The sequence below is a fragment of the Microchirus variegatus genome, assembly GCF_963457635.1.
Source record: "Microchirus variegatus genome assembly, chromosome: 23".
NCBI classification, from domain to species: Eukaryota; Metazoa; Chordata; class Actinopteri; order Pleuronectiformes; family Soleidae; genus Microchirus; species Microchirus variegatus.
The window spans coordinates 12,727,009-12,740,398 of NC_139824.1; the positions used below are offsets into that span (position 1 = coordinate 12,727,009).

Here is a 13,390-nt window from a genome sequence, read left to right on the forward strand (position 1 = left end):
CATTTAGAGTCTAAACATGTGCTGTGTGTATTAAGATATAACGTATTTATAGTTTGGCAGCAGTGACGTTGTCGGCGGTGATCAGCTCCGCCTCTGTGGACGCTCGGTGTGCACTGTGAGCCGGCGCAGAGCAGCTTCGCTCGGCCTGTCCTGAGGACCAATTGCAGCCCTTGCCGTCTCCGTTGTCCCTTGACGGAGTGACGGACACTTATAAAAAGTAATTTGTGCAGCCGGAGACGACGCAGAGACTCTCCGTCTTGGATGACGTATGCTTTTCAGACCGTTACTGAGCATTTCATGGAGCCGTGCAAGCTCAAGTGCTAATTGTGTTAGCTAACAATCATCACATTGAGGCATGTTAGCCTTTCATCCATTGTATATCACTGTATTAGAATAAAACACAAAAAAAGTTAAGATGAAGGGACACGCTGCGACTTCAAACTGTTTCCAAGAAAAGCTGCCCACTCAAAGCACAGGGGAGTGCCAGGAAAACTAGTTAACAGTTTGGTGCTATGAAGCTCCTTTGTGTGGCAGGCACTGTTGCATCGAAGCTCAGATGGCCCAACAATTTGTCTCTGCAGGAGACTTAGTGGGAGTATACATACAACAAACTCAAAGCAATTCACGCCCAGGACCCCCACAGGCCATCCTGGAACAGCTATTTTGTTCATGGCTAAAATTCAGATCCGACAATGTTGAACTTTTATAACTTGTGTCTTTGTTCCTGACGATGAAATGTGTGAAATTGAAATTAAATCCATCCTTCCATTATCGCCACTGCTTATCCTTTCAGGGTCACAGAGGAGCTGTAGCCAATTCCAGCTCACGCTGAGCTTAGAAGTGAGGTAACGACGTAGCGACTGTCGGTCAGGTGAATAAAAAAAAGAAATGTAACACATTATTTTACAGTCTCTGGGGCGAAGCCCTACTTTTATGCAGGATGCCCCAAAGAAGCCCTATTTTTCTCCCGGTAACCACCAAAACGGTGTTGTGATGACGCACGGGTATAGACAGGCTCGTGTTGGCTGTAGATTTTGCCAGCACGCGCCTGTCTATACCCGCTTAGAACACCACAAGATTCCAACAAGGTGTGAGTACACGGTGGAACAGCACCTATTAAATGCTGTAAAGTCTCTGCGCAAAAGATAAACTTGGCTGCAGCGCACCGCGGATTATGAACTACCCGCGACACTCTCTTCTCTCTCTCTCTTTGAGCAGTTAACTAAAGAGATCAGCTCATCTGATGCATCTGTTATTCCCTTCATTATGGCGCTAAAGCGTCTTCTAAAGAAAGAATGAGACCACAGAGTAAAAACAATGAAAAGTGCGCTCTTGAGAGACTGTCAACAGTTTACTAAGACCTATTCGGATCCCCTGTATTTAATCGCGACTGTAATCGATCCTCCATTATGTACGTGTCATATATAGATGTGGGGATAAAACTGCGCATAGAGAAATTATCCATTCCATCCATACGAAGGGTCCGCTTACAGCAGCGCACAATGCAGGAGAGAGAAGAGCAGAGTCAGCAGGGGCGGTGCGCAGGAGGGCTAGGAGGGACACCCTCTAAAAAAATCCTAGCTAAAAGCCTGGGTGAAGCAGATTTTCAAATAGATCCAAACAACAAATTGTTCCTTCATTTTTCCAGGTGTACAAGTGGGTGATATTTTTGGAAAGCCATGCACTGTTGTGCCATATGACAGAGGCTGGGATGGATGGATATGTAAAGAAAGACTGGGATTTCAGCCCACCTGATATTTGTCTTGGGTAACTTCAAGTGTCCAGTTTTATGTACATATAAACACATACAGTAATATCCATTGGTTGCAAAGCCCTAATGCACTGTTCTTACTTAGCCTGACTATAAAAGATTGACCTGTTGTCAATGTATGTTTATGAGATAAAGGGAGAGCAAAAAAGAAAGCAACACCATTTTTAATTTAAGTAGCTTTAAGGGAAAATTGTTGACTTTTTACTCGGTCCTGAGACAGTTGTTCTTTGTTTTCCTACAGTCAGAACCACTACAACGGAGACTGAAGTCGTACATGAGATACATTTAACAAAAAAAGCTCCTGTTTGGATATATTTATTTCTCCCTTCTTTGTGCATTACCCCCCCAGACAGTGTGAGCGATCCAGGCAGTATAATGCAGGCTTGTGCCACAGAGAGAGGCATTTGGCCAACTCTCGCTTCTGCCATCTACAATCCATTCAACATGCAACCCACCACTAGAGCCTCTGAGAGGGAACAAGCACGGATACTCTTTTAATGTTTTTTTTTTAAGCTGGGAGTGAAAAATTGCTAATGTACAACAAAGACCAGGCCCTGGCGATTTCAGCTAAAGCAAAGTACTGCACGGTATTTTGTGTTTTGTGTGGCATCTAACGGGAATTAGATAATTATTTGTTGGTGATTGCAATTTTATACCTACCATCCCGGAACACTGGTTATTCAAAAATAAGCCCACTTGTTAGAATTATTTAAATGTTTTTGTTCATGCTATGTAAGTGAAACTAGTTGGAAGAATGGCCTCCTGTGTGGCCATGGGTCGGGGAGGTGAATGGAGCTGCGGCTTCACACTGCAGCCATTATATCGTTATTTGTTCTCCATTTTTCTTTGTCAGGTTACACAACAGAAGGAATCTTTGACAAGGTAGCAGCACAGCGGGGGGAAGCAAATATACTCACCCGGGCGCTTTGTCCGGCAATAAGCTGGTCATCTTCAGTCTGGACGCTGGTCCTGCTGCGAGTATCATAGTCCTCTTGTTCAAAGTCAGAGTCGTCTTCCAGCTCCTCTGGTGTCTGTGAGGGAAAAAAAACAAAAGACAAAGTTGAGTCAAATAATCAAAGAGTGAGAAAAAGAGAGAGAGGGACAACTCAAAGGGGTATTTTTTCTTTATCTTGATGCCCCATTGTGTAGGAATCCTGAGTAACGGGATCGCATACGTTTCCCCCTTTGTTGTCATGTTCAGTACAGCGGCTCACTGGGAGTTTTTTGTTCAAACTCCGGCAGAGATGTCACACAGTTAAATGAGTCAAATGTCTCTAAACATTGACAGGTTGTGCAAGTTCCTTTTAACACTCACTCAATGCAATGAAAAGAAATAGTTAAAGGCAAGAAGAAATGACTTCAGTTGTCCAGGTTGATTTTAACCCACCAATTTCTTAAGCTCCTCTCATGACAAAGACAGAACGAAAGTTAAAGTAGAGGTAACGTATAAATGCTGGCATTGAAAAAGTGAATTTGAAATGATTTTTTTAAATATCCAAAGATATATCACTCACGTCAGACATCTGTCATAAAGTCTGGCTGTAGTTAAATACACATTCCAGTTAAATAAGACAAAAAAAAGAGTTGTCAAGTCTTAAAGGAGAGTTCATTTTTCATTGAAGACTGACGACAGTTAAACTTTTAAGATCGTTCTCTTAACACTTTGTCAAAGTTGCTTTATTAGATATTACAGTACATTTTCCCTAATGTTCATGTGTCACAAAGAAATGGTTTTGTGAATAGCTGCAAGGCCTTTTCAACCTCATTTAATGCCAACTCTTGGTTTCATTCAATAGTCTCTCTCTCTGACTCCAACAAAAACACTTTGACAAAAATGTTCACTATGACCTTTTAACAGTATTTTAGGTCTGGATCTGAAAGTAATGGTTTTTTTTCTATATTGTCACCATTAAACTCCACAAGGGGCAGATATATCGCTTCAGAGCATATCCCACTGCTATTTGTAAAAAAAACAAACAAAAAAAAAAACAGTCAATACGACTTGCGGATGTTTATCGATGTGCCGATTCTCGTTCATCCAGGTCATAGTTATCCAACACACAATGAGACAAGTCCAGTAGCTAACACTCTCAGTGTGGTGCGGGAACATGAGAGAACAGCAAGACTACAGGAACCACCCATGCTTCCACTTTAGATGCCGCCAACACTAGGTCTTCCTGACCAGCGTACGCCTAGGTTCCACTGTGACCTATATAGGCCCTGTGGACACAACCAATTAAGATTGAAGGTTTAAATCAGCAGGGTGGACTTTTCAAACAGAGAGCTTTGTTACCAGAAACTGGCAAGTCTAACATTGGCAGGAATACAAATGACCCCTCAACCACATAGCAATCCATCCATCCATCCAACTTCTATACGCTTTATCCTCCACATCAGGGTCGCGGAGGGTGCTGTGCCAATCTCAGCTGACATAGGGCGATAGGTGGGGTACACCCTGGACAGTTCACCAGTCCATCACAGAGATAGCCAAATAGAGACAAACAACTCACACATTCACATATATGGTCAATTTAGAGTGTCCAATTTACCTTAATTCCCATATTGCATTTTTTTGGACTCTGGGAGAAAACCGGATAATCCGGAGACTGCCCACACACATGGGAAGAACATGCAAATAGTGCTGATTTTTTTTATCATTTTAACAATGTCCTATCTTGATTAAACAATGCTGTGCAATGATTGTAATTCCTTAATGTTAAAGGTGCCATATGTTAGAATGTGGCCAAAAACGGTTACTACATTCAAATTCAAAACACCGAGGTCTTTTAGGTTTCGTTTTCTGACGTAACTGGCAACCCGTGGTTGCTCGGCACCTGATACTCTACTGACTGCAGTAATTGGTAGACGGCGGTAGGTGGCGCCACATGCCAAAACATGATTTGAAAACATAAACATGATTTGCAGTCTGCAAAATATATTTTTTAATGGAAATATTTTGTCTATACTGTTGTTGTTGGTGAGTTCAGTTTGTTATATGAACATTATTCCTGAGTCTCTGTGACATATCAGGAGGATTTTTTACGGCCAGTTGCTTTAGATTTATTACATAATGCACCTTTAACCTTTTTTGAGAAAAATGCGTTAAGTTGTTAAATGGCTAAACTGGGCCGTCTCATTAATTAAGATTAGCGGGGGTTAGCCTGTTTACTTTGACAGTGGCTCGGTAATGAATTTGGTTCAATTTTAACTGTGCTCCGATCACCATGGCAACTGCAAAAGCAGCAGGTTCTGATGAAAACATGAACATGTGCAAAAATAATTTCTACCTGAAGCTGAAAAAAAAAATTGTGATGTTGTCACGGTTATGCTTTAATGCCGCGCTATTCACAGACCGCCTTGCCGTGATGATTAATTATATCATAGCTACAATAAATGTTTTACACAAAACCATAAAAGGTGGACCTCTACAAACCAACAGGTCGCTCGTAGACCATGGCCTATGGCAGCAATGAATTAAATTTAGTAGGACAATGGACTAGCAATTGTGCTCAATGGTGATTCTCAACAGTGATTGATCCATTGTGGCCCACTGATCCTCTGATATATGACTTTATGTGAACATAAAATCTGCTAATGGACCCAAAGAGACACATATTGTATAAATATTGAAAAAAAATATATAAAAACCATGCCCAATATATCATAATATCGGACATATATAAGAACTTACTGAATTTGAAATTTGAAAATCAGGCATTTCAACAGCAGTAACTATCTGTTTTGCAGGTATAAATGCCTAAATTCATTTGTAAAAGTTTAATATCAAACGTTTCCTTGAATTTAATCGATTACAGAAACAATAGTTTGCTTGGTTTCATGCTGCGTCAAAGGTGAGTCAAACAACTCTCCTCTCCTTTGTGAGGCTTTACACTCTTTTAGTAAAGACAAAGGAAAGCCTATGTTTTAAAGATAAATATATATATCTATATATTTCATCATGACTTTCAAGTCCTTTCAAGATCTGCCTCAATTCAAACAAACACTCAGAGAATCAGTTTCCTAATCCATCCACAGCAAGATCTGTGTTTCAAACGGAGCTTTTGGTTGGCTTAAAAAGTGGGGGGAAAGATAACACAGACACGAAACGTTTCCGCAAGAAATAAACTATTACATGTGGCAAACATGCTATTTATATGGCGGGGGTGAGACAACGGCAAGCAAAGCAATGATCTTCCGAGGGGTTTCCTCAGAAAGTAATTGAACTTGGATGGGATTACGAAGCCAGCTGGTCCCGGGTAGTTCAAAGCTGCCTGTTTTACATTATTTACCAACATCAAATTATTTTCCATAATTAGATTTTTTCCAGAGCTTCACTGGGAAACCTTCCAGCATGCATAATGTTGAATAAATAAATTACATGGTGAAGAGAGTAGAGGGCCAGTGTGGGTAAAAAAAAATATTGTAGCATCAGAAAAAGGTATGTGAGGCAGTAAAGCTGCTGGTGTCACGACATTGAGTAAAATGTTCTGCCATCTCTAATGGGACTCCTGTTCAACCTGTAGATTTGAATTATGGTTTTACTCACCGTTAGGTGGTTTGTTTGTGTTGTTGTTGTTTTTTTCCCTAAAATCTACTGTCATCAGTTACAGCCGAGCATCACAGTTTGCTCTATCAATAAAAAAGAGAAGGTATCTGTGCATATGACGAATTTGTCTCATCACTTATGGTGATGAATCCCATGAATTGAAAGATTTAACACTCGCGAGTATAATGAATCGACTTTTCAAATCTTGAAGTGGGAAAAATGTGTCACTACCTAGTTTTTCAAGTTTGTCAGAGGAACAAAAATGGAATGAAGAAAACGATTCACCATTGTGTACGATTGAAAGGTTTAGATAGATAATCATTCAGATGTCTAGATTCATGAATTACCCAATATGATGATTTTTAATATTTGGAATAAACCAGAAATTAATAACATCGGTCTAAGCCAACATTTCCAAACACATTTGCACTATTTCAGAGTGTTCTAGAGGGTAATTTTTTTTAAGGAGGTAATGGACATACCATTATCATGAGGACAACTTTCCTGCTGTCACGGACGCCGAGTAAACCAGAAATTAATAACTGCACTAGGTCTTGGTCAACATTTCCAACATAAACTTTTTTTTAAAGCGGACCTAGACCGGAAGTTCCAATTAACGCTGTTTTTTAGTGTGTATCTGCGTCATTACCTTGTTTAAGAATCCGGTTGCGTACATTGAACCGCAGAAGAAGAATAACGTCCGTTGTGGAGGTGTTTCACGAGCGACAGTGTCTTCTGACTCTGGGTCTGACTCGGGGTCAAAGTCACAAAAGGGACTGCGTCGTGAAGAAGCTATTTTTAAACATTGTTAAAAACAATGTTTTGATAATGAGTAGCAGTGCATCCACCGTTCCAGAGGGGGGAGCTGCTGCGCTTCTGAGAGCGGGTGTGCTGAATATGTCGCTTCCAGGTACTGGCCAATCACAAGACAGTTGGGAAGCCTCTATACTGGCTGGCCAATCACAACACAGTTCTGTCTTCTGGGTATGAGAGTTGAGTCTGAAATATCGCAGCTGGGGAACAGCGTCAGAAAGGACAGATTTCTGTTGGCTCGTTTACAGCAACTAGGAGGTTTTTGACCATAAAAACAACTTAATGTATGTAAGTAGACCTCCATAACTAACATATATGTGGAACAGGACCACTCTATGTGAGCTTTTAAAGGACGGAATGGACATACCCTTATCATGAGGACAGCTTTCCTGATGTCACGGACACCGTCGTACACCAGGCGGGACGCATCAATGAACTCGTTCTCCTCAAAGGCCTGCGGGGGGTTGGTACTCAGTGCTTCAATAGCTACCTCCACTTGTTCGGCAAAACGGGGCATGACTGTTGGGATGACAGAGGGAAAAAAACACAAGACAAACACGAGGATCAGGATCAGAACATTTAGCTCGGGAATATGCATTTTCAGAAGGAAAGAAAACTGCATGGTGGAAGCACAACTACTCCCGGTCAAGGACATGATCGCAGCTCTTTCATCTGAAACGTCTGTCCTGCATCAGCCTCCAATCAGTTGTGAACTCAACGACACCCTATACTATTTGCACACTGCAGTGAAATAAGCTACATTATTTTACCTTTTCCTTACCCAAAGAGTAGACTAGTGTGTGGGAGTGTGTGTATAACCTGTGAGGAAATGGCCGTGTGCGTCGGTGTGCTTACAGTACAAGGACACTAACTCGCAAGCTCAGGCAGTCAACTGGCAAAAGCCTATGAAGGGAAACAAATTCATCAAAGTCTTTTGAGATGAACAAAAGCCAGGGAACAAAAGAAAAAGTTCCAATTGACCATACAAAAAAAAAAAAAAATACTGTGGGTTTTGTTGTCAGTATCAACTGGCCAGTCTTTTTTGTGTTTAAATGAATTGTGCTGAATGTGAATAGATATTACTCAATAGCGTAGCAGGTTACCTTTCTATTATAATAATAATAATAATAATAATCTCCCACTGAGTCACAATAATTGAATTTGTAGTTTAAAAACCTTTCTTTTTTTTCCCATATGAAGTTGTGTGTCCTGTGGCAAATTATCATAACAAAAGCTGTGACACAGACAGTTTTCACACTGCTGTATATTCAACTATACAGGGTTTTTTGCATTTCCATGCATAATAATCATTATAATCATTAATATAAAAGATAATGTCATTTTTAATTGTTGATAAAGATGTGTTGTTTTAGAGACAGCACACATTATTTCAACAGATTGTTGTATTTTGCTCCATTATATATATATATATATATATTGTCTGATAAAAAAAACACAATTTATTGTAGTTCACCATACATAAAAGGCACTACAAAAGTCTCACCCATTTTCTTTTTTTTTTTCATTTTTAATTCTGTTTAATCCACTTACTGGAGAAGCATAAAATAAGCTCCTGGGAATAGCCCGGAAAAGGCGTCTTAAATAGAAATATTTAAATGTTCTCCAAGCCCTTAATGAGCAAAGTTGCTGATGGTAAGGGGCAATTTCACTCATTCCAGATGAAAAATGATGAAGTGAATTAAATGTGACCATGTAGGAATAGATTTTTTTTTTTTCCCATCCCCTAGGGCAGGCTTATACATATAAGTAAGAAGTTATGTAAGTACAATAAATGCTTCAAACCGCACAGTAAAGACGGTGTCCGCCAGTGCCTAAAGAGCTCCAAACAACACACCAGTCACTGTTTTGGAGATTTTACACTGCTTCATACGAAAAGCACAGGAATTATCGAGAACATTATCAATAAGAAAATTGGGTGCATCGGAAGTGGTTGTCACGTGGTTTGCCCTGGCAAAAGCAAGTGCAGTGAACAAAACAATCCAAGATAATTCACAGCTGACACTGCTCTTTTCTAAATTTATGCAACAGTCTAGTGGTCTTGTCCATTTTTTGAAAATATTATATTTTGATGTATTCTTGTTTGCTTTTATTTTCTGGAAGAAGCACATTACTGCTTTTTGTTCAGGTCCCTTTTAGGGACTCTCCACAGAGCTTAAGAACATCATGCTGCTCATTATGTTGCTTTTTAGGCCAACACCTTTAATAGTTTAGTACACTCTTTACTGCTCTTACCAGCTATTTTCAGCAAAAAAATAAATAAAATGCTGAAACAAATGCCAAATGGGAGCCAGATACTCAAGAAGTTACATTCAGGAGTGAATGTATTACGAAGAGTTGCACTTTTTCTTCAAATAGTTTGTGCTCCAACGTCCATCTAGATCAGCTATGTTAGTCAAGACTCATTTTCTGTCCTGTTTAATGGAATATGTCGCATAAATACATGTCAAAGTGGTACTGATCTGTGGGAGATGCTCTGCTCACCTACACCATAATGTTGTCACATACTTCCTCACATTGCTACTCTCACAGTGATTTCCTCATCAGCACTCTCTCTCTCTCTCTCTCTCAACTACCACCTCTTTTTCTGCACTGATAAGGACAGCTTACCCCCTCTGCTTGCTAAATGAACCATCCCGTTTCACAGTCTGACTAAAGCATCTTTTCCCATCATGATATTCATACATTTGGATACAAATTTTAAGAGTGACTCATCCAACTCAAGCAACGGTGCAAGCCTCAAGGTACCAGGAGGCTATTTTGAGTATTAAAGCAGCATTTACTTCCCCAGTTCCCCCTGAAGTACAAAGTGGTTTCTGATTAGAGGCTTCTGCTGTTACTGGTAAGGTGTTTCTGATTAAGGACTTTACAGGGAACGCTAAATATTTTACGATAACCTGCTGATTAGATTAGTCATCCGTATTCTGTCCACACATCTATTGTTTCAAAAGTAGACAGTGTAGAGCGCAGGTGTGAAACTGCCGGCCCCTGGGCCATGTGCGGCCCGCCCAATCGATGACCCCATCGATGACCCCATCGCCCCCCACTTAATATCATGTTATAATGAAAACATGGCCCACGACTTCACCGTCTTCTAAACACAGTGTTTTGCTCAGGCACAGCTGCCAGCGAGGTGACATAATACAATATAATATATGTTTGTTAGCAATGCTAGCAAAGTTGTCGAAAGGTTTTGTGGATTCAAAATGGCAACCCATTCGCCTCGATACAGGAAGTGCAAATACAACTTCATCATAGATTGAGTTCCACCTAATTTCCTGAAACTTGGTGGGAAGACCATGGCCTCAACTCAACAGGAAGTCGGCCTTTTTGAATTTTGGCGATTTGCGAATCCAAGTACATTCCTACAAATCTACGTACGTTCCCGCAAATCTATGTAGGAGCAATGTTAGCAAAGTTGTCGAAAGGTTATGCGGATTCAAAATGGCAACCCATTCGCCTCGATATAGGAAGTGGAAAAACAACTTCAGCATAGATGGAGTACAACCTAATTTCCTGAAACTTGGTGGGAAGACCATGGCCTCAGCTCAACAGGAAGTCGGCCCTTTTGAATTTTGACGATTTGCGAACCCAAGTACATTCCTACAAATCTACGTACGCTCCCGCAAATCTATGTAGGAGCAATGGTTAGCAAAGTTGTCGAAAGGTTTTGCGGATTCAAAGTGGCGTGACCACGGCAACCCTTGGCGTTTTGGCGGTCATTTGGTGTAGAGTGTCCTTCTATTCCTCTTACTCAAATGGCTACACATTTTTAGTGCACTTGATCCACTGATTTACAGACATGTCTGTGGGGGGGGGTGTGAGTATGTGTGTTACTGCTCGCTGCAAAAAAAAACTGGCTAAATCCCAATTACTGTGCGCCAGTGTAATAAGAAGGAGTAATGCCACCCTATTTCTCTACATGGGGGCATTGACTGAGGCCATATATCAGTTCTTTAATCTACCCTATCCAAGCTCTACATTAATGATCAACTTTAAAATGTGTCCCATTTTTGAGGAGAAGATTAGTTTAAACACAAGGAGTTAGTTGGCAGAAAAGTGTCTCAGGGAGGGAGGGAGCGAGGGAGAAGGGGGTTCTGGTGGAGGGGGAAGAGAGGCCATAACCACTTTCCCATTAGGCTATTGATTTTTCCCCCTCTCAAGGACATGCTTCAATCCGAAGCCCATGTGCAGACTGTCTGCTAGGAATCTATGGCTCAGCTTTACACAGAAGAGTTGTGTGCCTTGGCTGCATGCATTTGGCTCGGCCGTAAATTCGACCACACTCAATATGAGAAAGAGGGATGAGCAAATTGAGACAAGGTCAAAGGGCAGCCGGTCCTGACAGGTGATGCGAGAGCTGCCAAGAACACGGATCAAGTTGCTGTGATTGGCATGAGTGGCCTTGGGCATAAACACAACTGCAATCAAATAAAAAAAACAAAAACAGCCAACTCATAGATTCTCTCTCTCACACACCACACAAACACACACTCTCAGAGGACAGGGAGAGTGTTTTACACATGCACACCACTGTGAAAATGGACAACATCAACGAATTCGACTAAAATCCCTGCTCAAATCGCTTAGTGAAATCCTTGGTGACAGCTATTGATTTCTTTGGTTGAGCCTCGTTAATTGGACTCTGTACCCTCTAGAAAGTGTGTGGTCCTGCGGTCCTTTTCTCTGTTCAGCTACACTTAATCATTTTTTTTTTCCCCCAAGATACAAGATTTCTCCTTGACTGTGTTGAAATACATAGACATCAACTCTCTGCGAGGACGGATGGGGAGAGGGTGGCAAAAGTTCACAAGGATCAATAAGTGCTTTATGGCCCAGATCAGATGTGCATGGTAGCCCTTAACAACCCCCCCAACTACCACCAAGAGGGATATAGGCAAGGGAAACACAACAGCTTTTCATCAAAGAGAAATATGGAGCAAATGAAACGCTGGTCTAACAATAGTTGCCACTCTCCTGCCTTAACATCTCAGTTAGCAGCCACAATTGAGTGGACACGAGGCCTCATTAAAGCTTAATGCAGAAGGTCTCCTTAAGGCCATGCAGCTACTGAGACCTGCTGCATGAGAAGAGACAATATCAGTGTAGCTCTCAGCTTAAGGTTAAGCAAGACAGGATGCTGGAATTCTCAAAATCTGCTGCTTGTGGGCATTCATCCTCTTGTCAGTTTAATGCTAGGTTTCTTGCTTAAGTAGGCTACGGGCCTACTGCAGCTATTTATCTGAGGAGACAGTGCTGCTTTTGTCTTAAGGGTGGAGAGAGAGAGAGACTTCATCCGAATTGAGTTTTACCTGAGAATCAAAGACAGTTAGAGTTTACTTATAAGAGGAAATTACCTTTTTTTTTGGCCAGCAAATGATACATTCTACCAATCGATTTCTACTCCATTTGATTGTTTATCATCACGATGGAAAGAAAATGGTCTAAGAGACACTTTCTAAAACAAAATGATCTCCCTTATCCCTTATGTGTTTTTAAGAAATTAAGTTAATAATAAAAAAAGTTCCTAGCAATAAATACAGTGACAATGCAGTTTAGTTGAGTTGGAATGCAGAGAGGGTCGCATTACTGGTAAACTGCAAAACCCCTTGTATTCGATATCTCCTCTCTCTCTTGAATAAACTTTTCAGGTGGGGCTTCTCGTGTTTACAAGTCAAAACAACATTGGGATGTATATTTTCAAAAAAAAACAAAAACAAACACGTGATAAAGGAGAATCAGTGGGCGATCGATCTGATGCTCAGACGCGCTCAGTTCTCTATCCGTTAGCTCTCAGTAATGCTGACATCATCTCTCTGTGGCTCTGCTGACTATAAAAACAAGCTCCATACTCTATTGGGGATTAATAGAACAGCAGTACAATTACATAGTCTAAGCTTGTGACAAGGTTATGGTCATACAACCTTAACTGTCCATGAGATGCGCCACTGTGCTTCATCAATTAATGAATCAATTAAACCGAATTATGCAATAATAGAACAGAATGTGCTTAAGATAGCATATAACTAGTGCTGTAGGTAGTCCATTAGGGTGGAGATGAGTGCCAAAAGTGGGGCTTAGACAGATGGCTGTGTGAACACGTGTGACTTGAGTAATGCTGTTTGCGAGTTATCATGTAGCAGAGAGGGGAGGTAATTGTGTCTCTCAATTATCCTGGAAGATGAAAGTAGGGAGCAAAACAATAGGGACACTATCTCGCTACATAGGCTCTAGGAGGGACA

General features: G+C 40.9%; 1 protein-coding gene across 2 annotated transcripts in view; it reads right to left on the bottom strand.

The window, feature by feature from the left end:
• ctnna2 (catenin (cadherin-associated protein), alpha 2) overlaps nucleotides 1–13,390 on the bottom strand; it is a 262,995-nt gene that overhangs the window by 19,030 nt on the left and 230,575 nt on the right. For both annotated transcript variants that reach the window (XM_083909549.1, XM_083909548.1), the window contains exons 13-14: nucleotides 7,498–7,649; nucleotides 2,689–2,802 (exon numbers count right to left, since the gene is read on the bottom strand). In XM_083909549.1, coding sequence (XP_083765675.1) covers nucleotides 2,689–2,802; nucleotides 7,498–7,649 — 266 coding nt within the window. The remainder of the gene's footprint in view (nucleotides 1–2,688; nucleotides 2,803–7,497; nucleotides 7,650–13,390) is intronic.